The sequence below is a fragment of the Jaculus jaculus genome, chromosome 17, assembly GCF_020740685.1.
Source record: "Jaculus jaculus isolate mJacJac1 chromosome 17, mJacJac1.mat.Y.cur, whole genome shotgun sequence".
NCBI classification, from domain to species: domain Eukaryota; kingdom Metazoa; phylum Chordata; class Mammalia; order Rodentia; family Dipodidae; genus Jaculus; species Jaculus jaculus.
Window position 1 is genome coordinate 516,371 of NC_059118.1, and position 17,441 is coordinate 533,811.

Below are 17,441 nucleotides of genomic sequence, written 5' to 3' on the forward strand. Positions count from 1 at the left end.
GAGAGACATCAGCCACAACTATATACTAAACAGGAATGAGTACCACAGACAACAGTAAGCAAACAGCCAGACAGAAAGAGAATGTGACACAGGAATCCGTGTTTATAAGGTGAAGGTGGGCAATATTAACCTCTGGTGAAGAAAGTAATATGGTGTGCTCCCTTGAAGAAGAGGCAGAGTAGGAAAAAGATCATTTATGTATGTCTGGAGTTTAAGTATCCAAAGAGTTTTTCTTTGTTATGGCCTTTGATTCTTCTTGGCTGTTTGGAAGTAGAAAGTTCTAGAACAGGTAGTTTGAGCCTTTGAAGGCTGGAGTATGTTACAGAGGAAATAGTAAAAGATGTTAAGCGACTTGCCCAAGGTCACAAAGTCAGTAGTGGAGTGGAAATACAAACACAGACCCTGCATCACTGCAAAGCATTAGGCTTTGTTTCATTGGGTAACTACCTTTAATTACATCTCCTTTGTGGGGACGTGGAAGGATAAGAATTCTTAGATTTTCACCTGATCTAAGGAATAAGAATCTTTATCCTACCTGGCCTGACCAGCCAACTACTTGACAGCTGTTGTTCAAAACCTGATTCCTTCCACCCACACTGAAGATACAGTGAAGGCTGGTGGATGGAAGGCCCGGAGCTACCCATATCACTCTTCCACCATTTGGGAAAGGTTGGGGAGGGGCCCCTTGCTTGCCTGTGCTGGGGATAAAACCCAGGGTCTTGCACATGCTAGATGTGTGCATGGTGCTCAGTGGAGCATCCCAGCCCTTCCCTTTCGGCTGAAAAGGTAGTCTGTCCTGTGGGCAGCCCTACCTGCCTGTGTCCAGCAGTGCTACCACCTCCTTTGCTTTGTGTAAATTGTCTCTATGTCTTGGTCAATGAGCCGTATAGCACTGCCCCTCATAGGTCAACAGTGGCCGTCTTGTCACTTGTAAGTGTACCCTGCACGTGGATGACAGCTCCAGAAGGGCGAAGGGTGCTGTGCTCCTCAACATGTGTCCACGACAGTGCCTGGCACCTGGTACTGTCTTCGATAAACTGATAAAGGGCTGAGAAACGTGATCTCTGAGCTCTGCGCCCACGCCCGGGGCTGAGGAGGGCGCCTTCGGCCGGCCTCGCGGGGTGGGGCTCGTCGCCCCACGCCGGCCTCGCCCCTGCAGGGCCGTTAATGAGATTAGCAATTAAAAGGCGGGCGAGCCGGCGCAGCCCGGCGGAGGGACTGCGAGCTTGGGCCATGGAGAAAGCGCGGCCGCAGTGGGGGAACCCGCTGCAGTTCGTGTTCGCCTGCATCTCCTATGCCGTGGGCCTGGGCAACGTGTGGCGCTTCCCCTACCTGTGCCAGATGTACGGCGGAGGTGAGCGCCGCTCGCGCGGGCGCCGGGACGCGCAGGGACGGGACGGGACGGGGCGGGATGGGCCGGGAGCCGCCGCCGAGGCCCGCGCTCCCCCGGCCCTGGAGACCCGAGCCGAGCTGGCGCCGCAGCTGTGAGCCCCTCCGGCCGCCGCCGCCACCCGGGCCGCGCCGCACGGGAGTGTGAAAAGTCTGGAACTTGTTAGACCGAACTTGTCAGACGACTTTCGGATCCGAAACTTAATTCCCGGACAACCGGCTGAAAGGTCTTGAGCCCGTCTCTCTGTCTGTCTGTCCTTTTCTGTTTTCTCTTCTTTTCGTTTCCTTTCTTTTTTCTTTTCTTCTCTTTCTTTCTTTTCTTCCTTCCTTCCTTCTTTCTTTTTCTTTCTTCTTTTCCCTTCCTTCTTTTACTTTTTTTTTCCTTTTCTTTTTGGGTAGGGTCCCACTCTAACCCAGGCTGACCTGGAAATCACCTTCCAGGCTGGCCTCAAACTCACAGCGATCCTCCTACGTCTACCTCCCGAGTCCTGGGATGAAGGGCACGCGCCACCAATCCTGGCTTGAGCCCATTTCTTAATGAAAAGTATAGGGGTGGGGGAGAGTAACTTAGTTTGGGTTTAGATCCACAGAAGGCAGAAAAACTGAATTATTCTATATCCATTCTTCTGTTTGTTGCTTGGTTCTGTTGTGTTTGGTTTTGTTTGGACAATTGTTTCCTCTGAGCCTGGGCATCCACAGCTAGACAGCGCCAGTGTACTATTAACACTTCAGAGAGCTGGGAACTTAGAAAGGTCAGCTACCTTTCTGAAAGGCAGTATATATACACGTCTCAGCATTTAATATTTTCCTTAGTTTTTTTGTTTTCTAGAATTTGCTTAAAGAAAGTAATCAGCATAATAAGAGAAGGCAAAACTTCGGATAGTCGTCCTATTAAAATAAGATGAAAACATTAGAAACTCCAGGCCCTCTAGAAAAAGAGACTGGTTTAGTAAATTATGAAGCATCAACAATATGAAAGTAGAGTTTTTACAGATGCTTGCCCCACTTTACATCTGGCTTTATGTGAATACTAGGGAATTGGACCTCTGTCCAGCAGGCTTTGCAAGTAAGTGTCTTTAACTGCTAAACCTACTCTGAAGCCCTAAGGTAGAGTGTTGTAAAATTTTATCTATTTTATTATATTATATATTAAGTGTAGGAAGAGAATATCAGATTCAAAGCTGCATAAAATGGATATGAAATTTCAAACAGTTATGCTTAAACATACCAAGGAAAGAAATTGGGGGCTGGAGAGATGGCTTAATGGTTAAGGCACTTGCCTGGGAAGCCTAAGGACCCAGGTTCGATTCTCCAGGTCCCACATAAGCCAGATACACATGGTGGCACATGTGTCTGGAGTTCGTTTGCAATGGCTAAAGGCCCTGGCGCACCCATTCTCACTCTCCTTCTCCCTCTCTCTGTCACTAATAAATAAATAAAAATAAACCAGAGGGGGAAAAAAGGAAATGGAGAAAAATACATTGATAATAATTACCTCTGGGTGGCTTTTGCTTACCTTGCAGTGTGAGGGTGGGTGGGTGGAAGAAGAGAATCTAATCAGAAGATGCTTCTCTCTATCTAGGACAATGAAAGATGATATTGATACAGTACGCACTTTAACTCATTAAAAAAAAAAAAACGAAACCTAAAAACACTGGCTTTAGAAGGAATTATGTCAGACACAGATTTTCACGTCATTCTTTGCTTATATATTTGTATAATGTTTTCATGCTTGGTTCGTGGTTCCCAGCCATCAGGCCAGGTGAGCCACATTGCCACATGACTGTTTTATTTCTTATTTATAACTCCACCATCCTTAAAGTCTATGGGAAGACAGAATGGTTCTGAAGTGAAATAGGGAGACCTATTCAGGACCTGGGAGAATAGATCAAGGGAAATCCTGGGCATAGTGTGGAAGATGCTTAGCTGTGACAGGTTGGGAACAGCAGGGACTGGGAGTTGTGTAGATGCATGGACTAGTGTATAGAGGGTGGGTAGAGTGGGCGTATGGGGTATATGGAGGTCAAATGGATGGCAAGTGTCTGCTCATTTTAGCACAGGAGGTACTTGGTCACTCTCACCTGCCTGATACTCACTTCAGCCCATGCTATTCATCATCAGCCCAGCCCACAAGCTCTTCTGGGTAGCCATCTTGTCCAAGAATGCTTCTTGCATGTATACATGATACCCCCCATGATAACCAAATAACAGCTCCCCCCAGCAACCACCACCATCATGCACCCACACTGTCTGGGGTGCTGTGTAGACCTGGAGAACCTCCATGTTACCTTATCCTACTGTTCTTTCTGGCTTTCCCTACTAATCTGCCAAGCCAAATGAGCACTTGGCTATAAGCACTGGAAGCTTCTGTCACTGAGCTCACCCAATCTTCATAGTAGAATTAAGCCAGAGGAGGAACACTATAAAAACTTATTGAATGAATGAACAAGGCTTGGTATTTAAAGCTGTAAAGTCAATGAGGTGGATGCCCATGGCATCCCTACCCTGCCTCTGGATACATAGCAGCTGGGCATAACATTAGCTACTAATTAAGCGATATACATTGCCCCAAACCCTTGGAGTCTGAATCCATTCTTCACCTCTGTGTGAAGGGTATACCAGCTGTATCAGGAAAACTCCTCCTACACAGAACTGCAAGCACCCCAGCCAACAGTGAGCTTGTTTACTGCTAAAATGCCTCCCAAAATCAAGCAAATTAGGATCTGTACTCCTTTCTTAAGGGGCTCTGGCTAGAGACACTATTCACTGTTCCTTTCTGCAAACTCTGCAGGAGGAATGTTAATTCTGAGGATTACATTCCAGGTATCATTCCTCTCTGTACAATTCTTCCCTTCCCCAGCCTGGGGCATGGGGTAGCTGAGGGAACTTAAAATTCCATTTTGAAACAGCAGGCCAAAGTCCAAAGTAGGGATTACTCAAGAAAATACTAGGGATGCAAATGTACTGAATATCATATATATAAATGCATGCATGGAAGAAGCATAAGGAAACAACAGTAGTGTAGCTGGTAGAAATATGGGATTTTTTTCTTTTAACTTTTCTCAACATGATATTTAAACAATAAAGTGTAAAATTCACTGTACAACTCTCAGAGTTGATTCTGCACTTCCTGTCAAATCCCCTACTACTCTCCAGCACCAGAAGTGAGCTCTTTCATCCCCCTTTAACTCTGCTAACTCCAACCTGCTTAAAACATTGCTTCTCAAATGGATCCCATCCAGAGACACAAGAGTGAGCAGAATCTGGCATTTCTAACAAGACCCTCTGGAGCTGATGCCACCAGTCCATGCACCCATATCTTGGAGGAAGGGTCAAGGTTGCTCATGTGCCTCAACTCCATTAGCTTCTAGGGGTATAGCCTGAGATGCTTGGTGGGGAAGCAGGATGTTAGTCAACATTTGCTGTAATCCCACCATGGCCGGCTCCAGAGTATCACATTGTCCGAGGGTAGAAGACTAGGAAGAGGTAAAACGCATGGGCTCCACGAGATGGTCTGTGCCAGCCCCTCCACGACAGGCCAGCACCTAGACTGGGGCTGACCCACAGAAGAGGGACTACCCTATAGTGTTCACTTACAGAGTGCATCCATATGTTTAGACATGTTTGCATGAGCACGTTGAGGCTGAGGCTTATGTTATTTCTGAAGTTCTTCTGGGTGGGACAGATCCTGAGTGTCAGAGGACATAAGGCATCAAGAACATATCAATTTCAAAATGAATTTCTAGCCACTGGCCCCTGAAGTTGTGGTCAGGACCCTAGAGGGGCCCTCAACTGCCCCCTCCTCCCCTTTGCCAGGGTTGCCAGCATCAGTCCTGTGAGACTGTCTCAACTGGGCTTCTGCTACATGCTAAACATGCTCTATATCATTTTCTGCAAGTGTTTAACTCGTTGTTCACAGCATTCCCAGGGTTGCCCCTGTCAGTTACAGATGGGAAATGTCCAGAGAGACAAGGGTAGCTTTAGACAGCTGTGCCCTAAGCCATCTCTCTATCCAAGCTGGACTCTCTACCCACAGCTTCTGTGTTTAATCTGATAAAGACAGGACAGGAATGGCTTCCTTATATGTCTAGGCCTTCTTCTGGACCTTCTAGGCCAAGCACTTCTTCCTATAGTTCTGATGTGACCCTCAGATAGGGCTTCACTTAGACATTGCTTGGGGTCTGACCCAAAGCCTGTGTGTTCCCTTTGTCCTCCTGTAAAGTTCCATTGCCCCCTTTTGGTCCAGCTTTCTCTCTACCACTGCTGTTCTCTGAGTATACTCTTGAGTACAGTGTCTGATGCCCTTCCTATAACCTGTGTGCCCAATACTCCACACCCTCCCTCGTAAATATCCCCAAATCAAAAGTAATGTCTCCCATGTAACTTTCCTTTGGCACCAAAGCTAAGCCATTTGTCCTGTGGTTATGGGTCTCCCTAACACTGGGGAACATAAACAACCTCAGTGTACACATGCTGATGGCAAAGCTGTCATTCACATGTATGATAGAATCATCAGGAGCTGTTAAAAAGCTTGTGTGTGTGTGTGCATGTAAACATGCGCACACACACACACACATACGATACAGAGAGAGAGAGAAAGAGAGAGAGAGAGCGCCAATGTCCTGCCCTCAGAATTCCTGACTGAGTTGGTCTATTTGTGATCTTTTTAAAAATTAAATCTTTATTCATGTGTGTGTGGGAGAGAGAGAAATGATAGATAGAATGGGCATACCAGGCCACTGCAAGTGAACTCTAGACACATGTGCATTTTGCATCCAGCTTTACATGGGTACTGAGGCATTGAACCTGGGTCCTTAGGCTTCACAGGTAAGCGCCTTAACCACTAAGCTCTCTTTAGCCTCTCCAGTTGTGATCTTAACTTAGGAAGTTTTAAAAGTACCCTACAGGATTCTGTGTAGCCTGTGATAAGAACCACTATCTTATATCCTTTTATTAGCAGGAAGGGGTGCAGAACAATAAAAATATACAATAAAAACTTTCTAGGAACTTAAGTCATTCAATAAATTTTCATTGAGTGTCAACCACAGAACTGTGCTGTCAGGGAACTGGCAGAGATGGCAACTACTCTGGGGCAGAAAGTGGGCAAATGTGGAAACATAACTACACAGGCAGAGCTTTCACAGAGGGCTGGGCAGGTTTACAAAAACAACTGAAGAACTCACTGTGTGAGACAGTTGAGAAAGCCTGCAGCCATGGCATCATTGAATCATTGGAAAGATTCAGACTGTATCAGATAAAATTAGGGAGTGAAATACTCCAAGCAGGAGAAACTATGTGCAAAAAGCACAGGATATGAATTTGAGGGGAATATCCAGAAACTCCAGTGGCTGTGATATATAGGGTTGGGACCAAGGCAATGGCAAGAAAGCTGTTGAGAGGCGAGGAAACAGCCAGCATGTCCTCAAGTGCCTTGATTCATAAACTCTAAGGTCCAAGTGAGGGTTAAGCAGAAGGGGGATGTGATCAGCCCTGTGGTTCACAGAGAATGAGGCATGAAAGCCAGAGATGTACCAGTTAGAGGTGAAGTGAGGATGATCTTAGGGTACATGGGTGTGGAAAAAATGGAAAGGAAGAGATGGGAAAGGAATTCTGGAAGTTTTGGGTCCAGGAAGACAGGGAAAATAAGGATGACTTTGATTTTTCTCAACTATGATTTTGTTCTTTGTTTGCTCCTTTTCAGTAGCACCCATTCCCTCTATTTGTCTGCCTGTGTCTCTCTTTCTCTTGCTTACAGATAAATAGATAAATAATTTTTAAAAAAACAAATTCAAGGTCTTAGGATGTAGCTCAGTGATAGAGTGCTTGACAAGAATGAGCAAAGCTCTACCTGGACTCAATCCACAGCAGCATGCAAAAAAAGGGGGGAAAAAACCCTGAAATTCCACTACCAAGAAGTAAAAATTGTCAACATTTTTAATTTAAAAAATTAGAACTACATTTTGTATATCATTTGATAATTTGCTTTTAAACTAACCTAACCACTCATAGTGGCACACTTAGGCTGAGGCAGGGGGTTTGAGAATTCAGAGACAACCTGGACTACAGGGTGAAATCCTGTCTCAAATAAACAAAAAAAAAGAGAGAGAAACTTAACCTATCACAATCACTACAAAAGTCATATCATAATCTGTAAATATAAGCTGAAGTAGCTTCATGGCATTCCATTTATAGAGATAAAATCATATTTAACTATTTTCCAGTTGTGAAACATAATTGGTTTAAAGTTTTACACAATTATAACTCAGTGACCATCATCTTTTAGTGGACGAATTTCATACAATTATATTCGTTATCAGGGTTATTTGCTATTGTTATCATATTTTATACTGTCATGCTGGTTACTTGAAATATTTTCATTTATTTATTTGCAAGCAGAAAGATAGACAGAGAGAATGGGTGTGCCAGGGCCTCTGGCAACTGCAAAGGAACTCCAGATGCATGTGCCATTTTGTGCATCTGTCTTTATATGGATACTAGGGATGCAAATTCAAGTCCTTAGGCTTTGCAGGCAAGTGCCTTAACTGCTAAGCCATCTCTCCAGCCCATGTTTTGTTTTTTTTACAATATAAAGTAAATTTGATTTTTTAAAAATATTTTTATTTATTTATTTTCAAGCAGAGAGAGACAGACACAGAGAGATATAGTAGGTGCATCAGGGCCTCCAGCCACTGCAAATGAATTCCAGACACTTGTGCGTGCCACTTTGTGCATCTAGCTTAATGTGGGTACTGGGGAATTGAACCCTGGTCATTAGGTTCTACAGGCAAGTGCCTTCAGTCAATATTTTGCCTATATTTGCTTTTTTCCCCTTCAGTGGTTTATAAATTATAATTATTAATTTTTAATTTTTAATTATTTTAATTATTATTTAATAATTTAATTATTTTTATTATTTAATAATTTAATTATTTAAATTATTAATTATTTTTATCCTAGTAGTAGTTAATTTAAATTTTTGTAAAAAATATTCTCAGTATCAAGAATGAAGCATTATCTTTTAAAAAAATATATTTGATTTCTTTATTTGCAAGAAGGGAGAGAAACAAGGAATAGGTATACCAGGGCCAACAAGTGTCTTTAACTGCTGAGCCATCTCTCCAGTCCTGAAACATCATCTTTAACATTACCTTGTGAAGTTGAAAAATTTAATATATTGTCTATTTTCTTTTGTTATAATTGAATAACACAAACAGAAATTTATGAAGCATAAACACATACTTAGCTCATGATTTTGGAAATAAGAAAGTCCAACAGAATAATCCCTATAATAGTTACTTTTCTCGCTGTTGTGACAGAATACCTGACAAAAGCAACTTAAGGAAGGAAGGCTTATTTCATAGTTTGAGAGTACAGTCCATCACAGCTGGGAAGGCATAACAGCAGGAGTGTAAGGCAGCTGGTCAAATTGCATCAGCAGTCAGAAAGCAGAGAAAGTTGAATGCTGGTACTCCACTCACTTTTTCCTTTTTATTTGCTCCATACCCCAGCCCATTGAATGGTGTTAGCCACATTTAGGGTAGGCCTTTCCTCTTCATTAAACCTCTCTGAAAACATCTTTATATACACCGTCAAAGGTGTGTTTCCATGGTGACTCTACAGCTAGTTAAATTGATGATCAAAGTTAGCCATCATAGTGCCAGTGTCTGGCATCTGGTGAGGCCTTATGCTATGCCATATCAAAAGACCTTGTCTGGTGAGGCAGAACAAGCATGCCAGAGAAAGCTTGCTTTTATTTCAAAGTCACTCCCTTCATTTTGTTGTTGTTGTTGTTGTTTTGAGGTAGGGTCTCACTCTAGCCCAGGTTGACCTGGAATTCACTAAGGAGTCTCCGGGTGGCCTCGAACTCATGTAGATCCTCCTACCTTTGCCTCCCGAGTGCCAGGACTAACGGCGTGTGCCACCACGCCCAGCTCCTTCATTTGTTTTTTAATTCATTAATCCAGAGCTTTCATGATTACCCCCTAAAGGTCCCACCTCCAAATATCATTGCTACACCAATTGAGGGTTTGAGGTCCCAACACATGGAATATGAGGGATTTGTTAAAAACCATAGCACAGTTTTACTTCTTGCTCCTTTCCTCATCCTATTCCACTCAACAATTTTTGTTGATATAATCTGGGACTTCAGATACATGGCAATATGACTTAACTATTAATTTTATGAACTTTTTAATTTGTATTATTTTATGATGAAACCAAATGTTATTTTTAGACTTGTTTCACTTGTTTATTTACTACTAGTTACTTCTTTTATATCGCAACTCCATAATTGAGTTCTTTCTTTTTTTAACTTTTTTAAAATTAAATTAACTATAACATCTAAGTAGAAGAAGTAGATAGGAAAATAACCTTGTGAGGTTTTTAAAACATATTTTAGCTTTATTTATTTGAGAGAGAGAAAGAGGCAGATAGAAAGAGAGAACGTCCACTGCAAATGAACTCCAGCTGCATGCCCACTTTGTGCATCTGGCTTACATGGCTACTAGGGAATCAAACCTTAGGTCCTTAGGCTTTGCAGGCAAGAACCTTAATGGCTAAGCCATCTCTCCAGCACCAAGTTCTTTCTTTCTTTTATTTATTTATTTTATTTGCAAGCAGAGCAAGATAGGAGAGAGACAGACAAAGAGAGAAAGAAAGAATGGGCATGCCAGGACCTCTAGCCACTACAAACGAACTCCAGATACATGTGCCCTTTGTGTATCTGGCTTACATGGGTTCTGAGGAATTGAACCTGGGTCCTTTGGCTTCGCAGGCAAATGCCTTAACCAATAAGGCATCTCTCCAGCCCCCAAATTCTTTCTTTCAATCTACCACTATAGCTCATCAGTAACTAATTCTTTTAGAAACAACAAAAAAGTGAATCATTTTTTGAGCATATCTAAGAATATCTTCCTTTTGTAACTCCATTAATGGGTTGCAGTCTCTTTTGCTAAAACCTATAGATGTTTTTCTATTGTTTCCAGAGTTTTAGTTCTGTGGTTAATTTTATTTTTATTAGTTTTAGGTACTCTGGACACCTAAATATCATAAAAACTTATGTTATATAATCTCAACCACATTCCCAAGGGCCTGTAGAACTCATTATTGTGTATATAGTATTCTCTCCCTCTTAGTTCTAAACATAGAGCCAAGGCTTGAGCAGAATTTCAGTGATGCTACATCTCTGTTTTTATCATTTCAATCTCTTTGTTCTTCTCTGGTCTTTGAGTTGATTTCTTATTGTAGTATTGCTTCACTTCTTATTTCCACTGGGCCTTATATTTAATCATCACACTTTTCCATCTTTTTGTAGTTATTGTTGTTGAGGTAAGGTCTCCCTCTAGCCCAGGCTGACCTGGAATTCACTATGTGATAATCACAGACTGACCTTGAACTCATAGCGATCCTCCTACCTCTGCCGCCCCCCCCAGTACTAGTATTAAAAATATGCACAACTATGCCTGACACTTTTTCATCTTCATGAATCTTTTCTCTTCTACATGAATCTTCATCATCAGCTGATGCTATCAAATAATACAAAATCCTCCCTTTCTTTTCTTTCTCATTGCAACTCTGCTTCAGAGAGAGGCATTTGCTCTAAGCAAAAGTGTGAGAAATATGGTAGCCAACATCTCAAAATTCTCCTCCAAGCTGAGTGTGGGGTCATGCATACTTATAATGCAGCATTTGGGAAGCTGAGGCAAGAAGACCATGAGTTGAAAGGCAGCCTGGGCTACACAGTGAGACCCTGTCTCAAGAAAAAAATTCCTCCAAAATACTTAACTGTTTCAAAAAGGAAGAATAAGTGAACCAGGCAGGGTGGTGCATGCCTTTAATTCCAGCACTAAGGAGGCAAAGGTAGGAGAATCTCCATAAGTTCAAGGCACCCTGAAACATAGTGAACCCAGATCAGCCAGGGCTATAGCAGGAACTTAACCTCAAAAAAAAATGAAAACAGGGTTGGAGAGATGGCTTAGTGGTTAAGGCACTTGCCTGCAAGCCTAAGGACCCATGTTTAACTCTTCAGATCCACATAAGCCAGACACACAAGGTGAGGCAAGCATTCAAGGTCATACATGTGCACAAGGTGGATCATGCATCTGGGGTTTGATTTCAGTGGCTGGAGGCCCTAGCATGCCAATTCTCTGTACCTCGCTCACTCTCTCCCATTAAAAAAAAAAAAAAGGAAAAAAAAGGACAATGTGTTGGGCTTGCCTCAAAAAAAAAAAAAAAAAAAAAGTCTCAACAGAGAAAGCTAAGCTACCACTTTAGCCACATGAGCAAAGTCAACATTTCCAGGACGGGGCAAATGGACATCTTGTGCCTCTGGACAAGGACACCTTAGTGTTTCTGCCAGAACTTAAAATGAGAGACATTCCACAAAATAACTGGCTGGTAAACTTCTAAAGTGTGAAGGTCATCAAAGACAAAGAAAGCCCAACAAAACTTAAGATTAGAAGCTGTGTGGAATTGTAAACCAGTCCCTGCTCCAAGAAATTGGTAAAATTTCAACAAATCTATAAAATAAATTTTCTGATACTTTTTCCAGTCACACTTGGGTTATGCAAGAGAACTTTGCTTTTATGGAATTTATGTGAAAATATTGAGACATAAAGAGAAAAAAAAATGGCTTAAAATGATAATCATCTCTCTGAGTCACTTGGATGCCCAAGCAGCTTCTCTACAGTTTGCATCTGGATCTGTTCATGTGGCTATAGATCCCTTATACATCTGGTACTGGCTCACCTGCAGATGGCCCCTAATCTTCAGGGTCCTGGCTGGTCTTCCATACATCAGAATCTCAGGGCCACACACTAAAAGGATGAAGAAGTTACAAGCCTTTGGAGCACACCTGGCATTTTGTTTTTACTACATTCTGATAGACAAAGCACAGCCCAAAGCCATCCCAGAGTCACAGGCTGGGGAAATCAAACCTACCTTTTCATGGGAGGAACACTGAAGAATAGCCACCACATTTAGACAACCAACTTTGTTCCATTGAGATACATGCATCTTTTGTAGGCCCTTGTCTTCAGCCTTTGATAACAAGATCTCTTTGTGTATCAGAATTTTTACATCAAAGGAACATGGAAATCATTTAGTTGGAAGAGTATTGGTTAGGAGACTTGTTTTCAAACCACAAAATATTTTTATTGAACTGTATTAACATACAGTAAATTTCTCATTTTCATGTCAGTTCTATGAATTTGATAAATATATACAGCTGATAAATGTGATAAATATGCATAGCCATCATCATGCCCCTTATTGTGACTCCTTCCCCATTCCTCTATTCCTGGCCATCACAGACCTACTTTCTCTTCCTGTAGCTTTGTCTTTTCTAAAATGGAATCATTCATCACCCTCTTAGCATAGCAGGCAGCGTGTCAATCTCATAAAATGGAATCACAATGTATAGCTTTTAAAATTTGGCATCTTTCACTTTGCCTGTGCTTTTGAGATTCATCTATGTTGTTGGGAATACTAGTAGTTCTCTCTTAAGGACTGAGTAGCACCCGTAAGTTACAATCTATTTATTCACCCACTGAAGGATTATTAGGTTGTTTCTAGTTTTGTAGCAAGTCTGAAGAGAGCTGCTACAAATATTTGCACATAGGGTTTGAGTGATGTTGCAGTCAGGTTCACATTGCTGGCAGAAATCACCCAACCAAGAACAGCTTATGGGGAAAAGGGTTTATTTTGGCAGTTAAGTAAACAGACTCGAGAGAAAGCTCCATGATGGCAGGAGAAAATGATGGCATGAGCAGAGGTTGGACATCACCTTCTGGCCAATATCAGGTGGACAACAGGAACAGGAGATTGTGTCCAAACACTGGCATGGGGAAACTGGCTATAACACCCATAAGCCCGCCCCCAACAATACACTGCCTCCAGGAGGCATTAATTTCTAAATCTCCAACAGCTGGGAACCTAGCATTCAGAACACCTAAGTTTATGGGGGACACCTGAATCAAACCACCACAAGTGAATATCACTTTTCATTATCCTAGAGTACATATATAGAAATACCATTACTGGGCTGGAGAGATGGCTTAGTGGTTTAGGCTCTTGCTTGCAAAGCTTAACAACCTGGGTTCAATTCTCCAGTACCCCTGTAAAGCCAGAAGCATGAAGTGGCATATGCATCTGGAGTTTGTTTGCAGCAGCTGGAGGCCTGGAGTGTCCATGCTCTCTGTTTGCAAATAATAAAATAAAAAAAAGAAATACTCCCCCCCCAGTGTGGTGGCACATGCTTTTAATCTCAGCACTTGGGAGGCAGCAATAGAAGGATTTCCATGAGTTCAAGGCCACTCTGAGACTACATAGGGAATTCCAGATCAGTCTGGGCTAGAGTGAAACCCTACCTGGATAAAAAGCAAAAAGGAAGAACAAAGAAGGAAAATAAAGAAAAAAATACCATTACTGTGTTATGATAAGTACATGATTAACTCCATAAAAAACTTCTAAAATGGTGCCCAAATGATAGCATCATCTTATATTACCACAGCAATATCCAGGACTTTCCCCAAATCCTCACAATACCCAGTATTGACAGTATTAAGTGTTAGCCATTCTAATAAGTGTATCTCACTGTGGTTTAAATGTGTACTTTCCTAATGAATTCCACTGTTGAGCTTCTCATGATAAGACTGCTTGCCATTCATAGACTCTGCTGTGGTTTGAATGTGTCCCACAAAGTTCATGTGTTAGAAACTCAACCCCCAGTTCAAAAGTATTTGGAGGTTCCTTTAAGAGGTGATTAGGCCATGAGGGTTCTGGCTGCCTGGGTTTGTTATAAAATTAGATTTGCATCTCTGTTCATTCTTGCCCTCTCCCACTCTTGCCCTCAGTAAGGAAGTACTCACTTGATGACAGTACTATGTTCTGGGACAGCTCTTGCTCCCTCACTAAAAGTCAATGAATTTCTTGATTTCTGAGATGCAGCATAAGTGGACTTAGATGTTTGTTCTAGAACAGCTGTCAACTTTTCTGTACATTTTATAAATTATTAGTTTGTTTTCTTACTATTGGGCTTTGATAATCCTTTTCATATACTTAATGCAAAGTTTTCTCATGTATGTGCCTTGCAAATATTTTCTCTTAATCTGTAGGCTGTCTTTTTTTAAAATTTTTATTTTATTTGTACTTGTTTTTTTGAGACAGGGGTAAGAAGCAGATAGAGAGAGAGGAAGAGAAAGAGATAATGGACACTCCAGGGCCTCTAGCTACTGCAAACAAATTCCGTATGTATGTGCCATCTTGTGCATCCAGCTTGTGAATGGGGAATCAAGCCTGGGTCCTTTGGTTTTGCAGGCAAGCACCTTAACTGCTAAGCCATCTCTCCAGCCCTAGTTTGTCTTTTTGTTAATTGTCTTTTGTGGAGCAAATAAAATGTAGCCCAATTTATCAACATTTACTTCCATAGAAGCTGCTTCTGCTTGTCTAAGACATCTAACCTAATTTGAAGTTATAACCATTTATTTCCCAAGTTTTATAGCTCGAGGTAGTACATAACATAAGTTAACATATAGTATATAATCTATTTTCATATTTTTGTGTAAAGTGGGTAATCTGGACTGAGTTTCATTGATATGCATGGATATTTAATTGTTCTAATGTCATTTGTGGACAAAATGATTGCAGTGATGATTGGCCTGAATTGTGTATTATGGTGTGTGGCAGAGTGATAGAAATGATTGCTGGGCAGAGTTAACGGCTCCCACATCCATCTTGGCAAAATTCCTTGGATTTCCACCTGACCCTGGGCAGCAGTTAAGTAAGCAGGTCCTGTCACAGAGACTGACCGTGAGCTTCACCAGGCCCACTGTGGTTATTGTTTGACACTGTGGATGAAAATGAGATTATGTTATAACCTCTGAGGTTTGGAGTACTGCTTGTGAGAACAGAGCCTTCACTGGGGATAGATGGATGGGTAGACAAATGGAATGATGGATGGATGGACAGATAAAAGATGAATTGATGTATGGACAGATAGATGAATGGATGGATAAGTAGATGGAAAGATGAACAGTTGGATGGATGAATGGCAGGTAGATGGTGAGAGAAATGATAGAGAAATAGATGTAGGGAAGGTTGAAGACACAAAAGCAGAAGAATAAAGGTTGAATGGAAGATTAGCAGATAGGTGGGGTAGAAGGAGGATCAGATAGTGAAAAGGTTAGGTGATAGAAGGACGATTGTGCAGAGGTTGGGGAGATCTGTCAGCGCAGGCCCGGTGTTCAACTCTGGATTCTCACAGGGAGTTTCCTGGTCCCCTACATCATCATGCTCATCCTGGAGGGGATGCCTCTCTTGTACCTGGAGCTGGCTGTGGGGCAGCGCATGCGGCAGGGCAGCATCGGCGCCTGGAGGACCATCAGCCCTTATCTCAGCGGTGTTGGTATGTGGGGCCCTTTCCAGTCTCCCGACTAGATACCCATGGTGTTCCCAGGGCAGCAGTGTGGGTGGAAATCTGTGAGCAGGGCTCATGAGTGGATGGACCAGAAGCCCAGAAGGAATAAAAGTGGCTGCAAGTCTGATGCTCTGCAGAGAAGCTCCAGGGAATCTCACACCAAAGGGCTTCTCCTCTTTGGATCTCGGCACTGGACTCTGTAAAAAGACTGGAAATAATGGCCCAGCATGGAAGCTGTTCCTGAAACCAAGCCAGCCCTCATCCTCAGATGCACATGATTGCCCCCTGCACCTGTGTGCCTGGTGCTAACATAGTATGTCAGTGCATGAGCTCATTTCATCTTCATCACATCCCTCAGGGGCTGTGGGGCAAATGTCACCAGTATGTGGAAGCTAAAGCTCTCTGCCTAGCATGTGGCCCTGCTTCCGCCAGACCCTGCAGAGCAACCTCCAGTTGCCATCCTCCGGCACCTCCAGGACATGATCTGCCTGCTTTGTACAAGCCCAGGACCCAAGGCCACCAGTAGTCTTGACCATTTTATGTACCATCCTGCTCCATAAAGGGGGATGGGCAAGGAGCAGAGTGAAGATTCAAGAGCAAGGAGGAGTCAGCTTGACATGACCTTGTGCACCTGTAAGAGAATTGTGCTCAGTTGTCTCAGGAGCCATCTTGAAACTATAACTACCACCTCACATTGAAGTGCTATGAAAGTCATCACCAAAGTGTGCTGGGGACACAATGTCAGGGACCTTCCCAGGGGCAAGCTGCACTTCAGTGTAGGAAAGAGATAGATGGCTGCTGGGCCTCTTGGGGCACTGGCACCCACTTAACACTACCACTCCCAATGGGACAGGGGAAACCTGCTGTGTAGTGACATTGGTACTAGTGCACTCCCAACATGACCACGGTCAGCAATCCACAGCTATCTTGGATACAATGGGAAGAGCTGCGACACTGCACTCAAGGGCCAGCGTGAGACAGCACCAAAGCATCCTGGGGTGGATCCTTTCTGCTTATTTCTGGGTTCTTCACAGATCAAACCAGACCATCAGGCCCATTCTCTCCATACCTCACACCCCTGCCACACCCCTAGCCTCTGACACCACAGGAATTGGTTGGCCCTAGTGACTCAACCTCCAGAAGGAGTAGTTGTCATATCCCGCACAAGGGTGGTGCCTGGTAGTGTCACCTTGCTTCTCCCACATGTTTGCACCCTGGTTCTTCTGGGTAGTCTTGAGAAAGTTCTGTTCCTTGGTTATCTCCTCTATGAAGTAAGGCAAGACAATTGTGAGGACCAAAGGACAAGTACATAGCCCAGGTCCAGGCACTTAGGTGTTAAGAAATTATCATTAGCATCATGTCCCAAATGATGAGAGAGGTTGTGGTGAAAAGCACTCAGGGAGAGGGAAGTGTTTCTGTCCTGAGAGGCCACTGCGGGCCTGCTGGAGAGTGTTCACCCACATCTGATTCTCAACGCATCTCTCTGCTTGCTCACAGGTGTCGCTAGTGTGGTGGCCTCCTTCTTCCTCTCCATGTACTACAATGTCATCAATGCATGGAGCTTCTGGTACCTCTTTCACTCCTTCCAGGTGAGCTGAACCCTGGCCAGAGGAGGAGCAAGGAAGGGAGGATGCAGAGC

At 43.0% G+C, this 17,441-nt stretch overlaps 1 protein-coding gene across 4 annotated transcripts in view; it reads left to right on the forward strand.

Moving 5' to 3' along the window:
* The first annotated feature begins 1,200 nt into the window (after positions 1–1,200).
* Positions 1,201–17,441, forward strand: part of LOC101616137 (sodium- and chloride-dependent transporter XTRP3) — a 40,765-nt gene continuing 24,524 nt past the window's right edge. For 3 of the 4 annotated variants that reach the window (XM_045136248.1, XM_045136249.1, XM_045136250.1), the window contains exons 1-3: positions 1,204–1,354; positions 15,650–15,790; positions 17,300–17,391. In XM_045136248.1, the coding sequence (XP_044992183.1) occupies positions 1,234–1,354; positions 15,650–15,790; positions 17,300–17,391 (354 nt within the window). In that variant the 5' untranslated portion in view covers positions 1,204–1,233. Of the gene's footprint in view, positions 1,355–15,649; positions 15,791–17,299; positions 17,392–17,441 lie in introns of all 4 variants that reach the window. The other variant, XM_012949572.2, reaches the window with a different exon arrangement.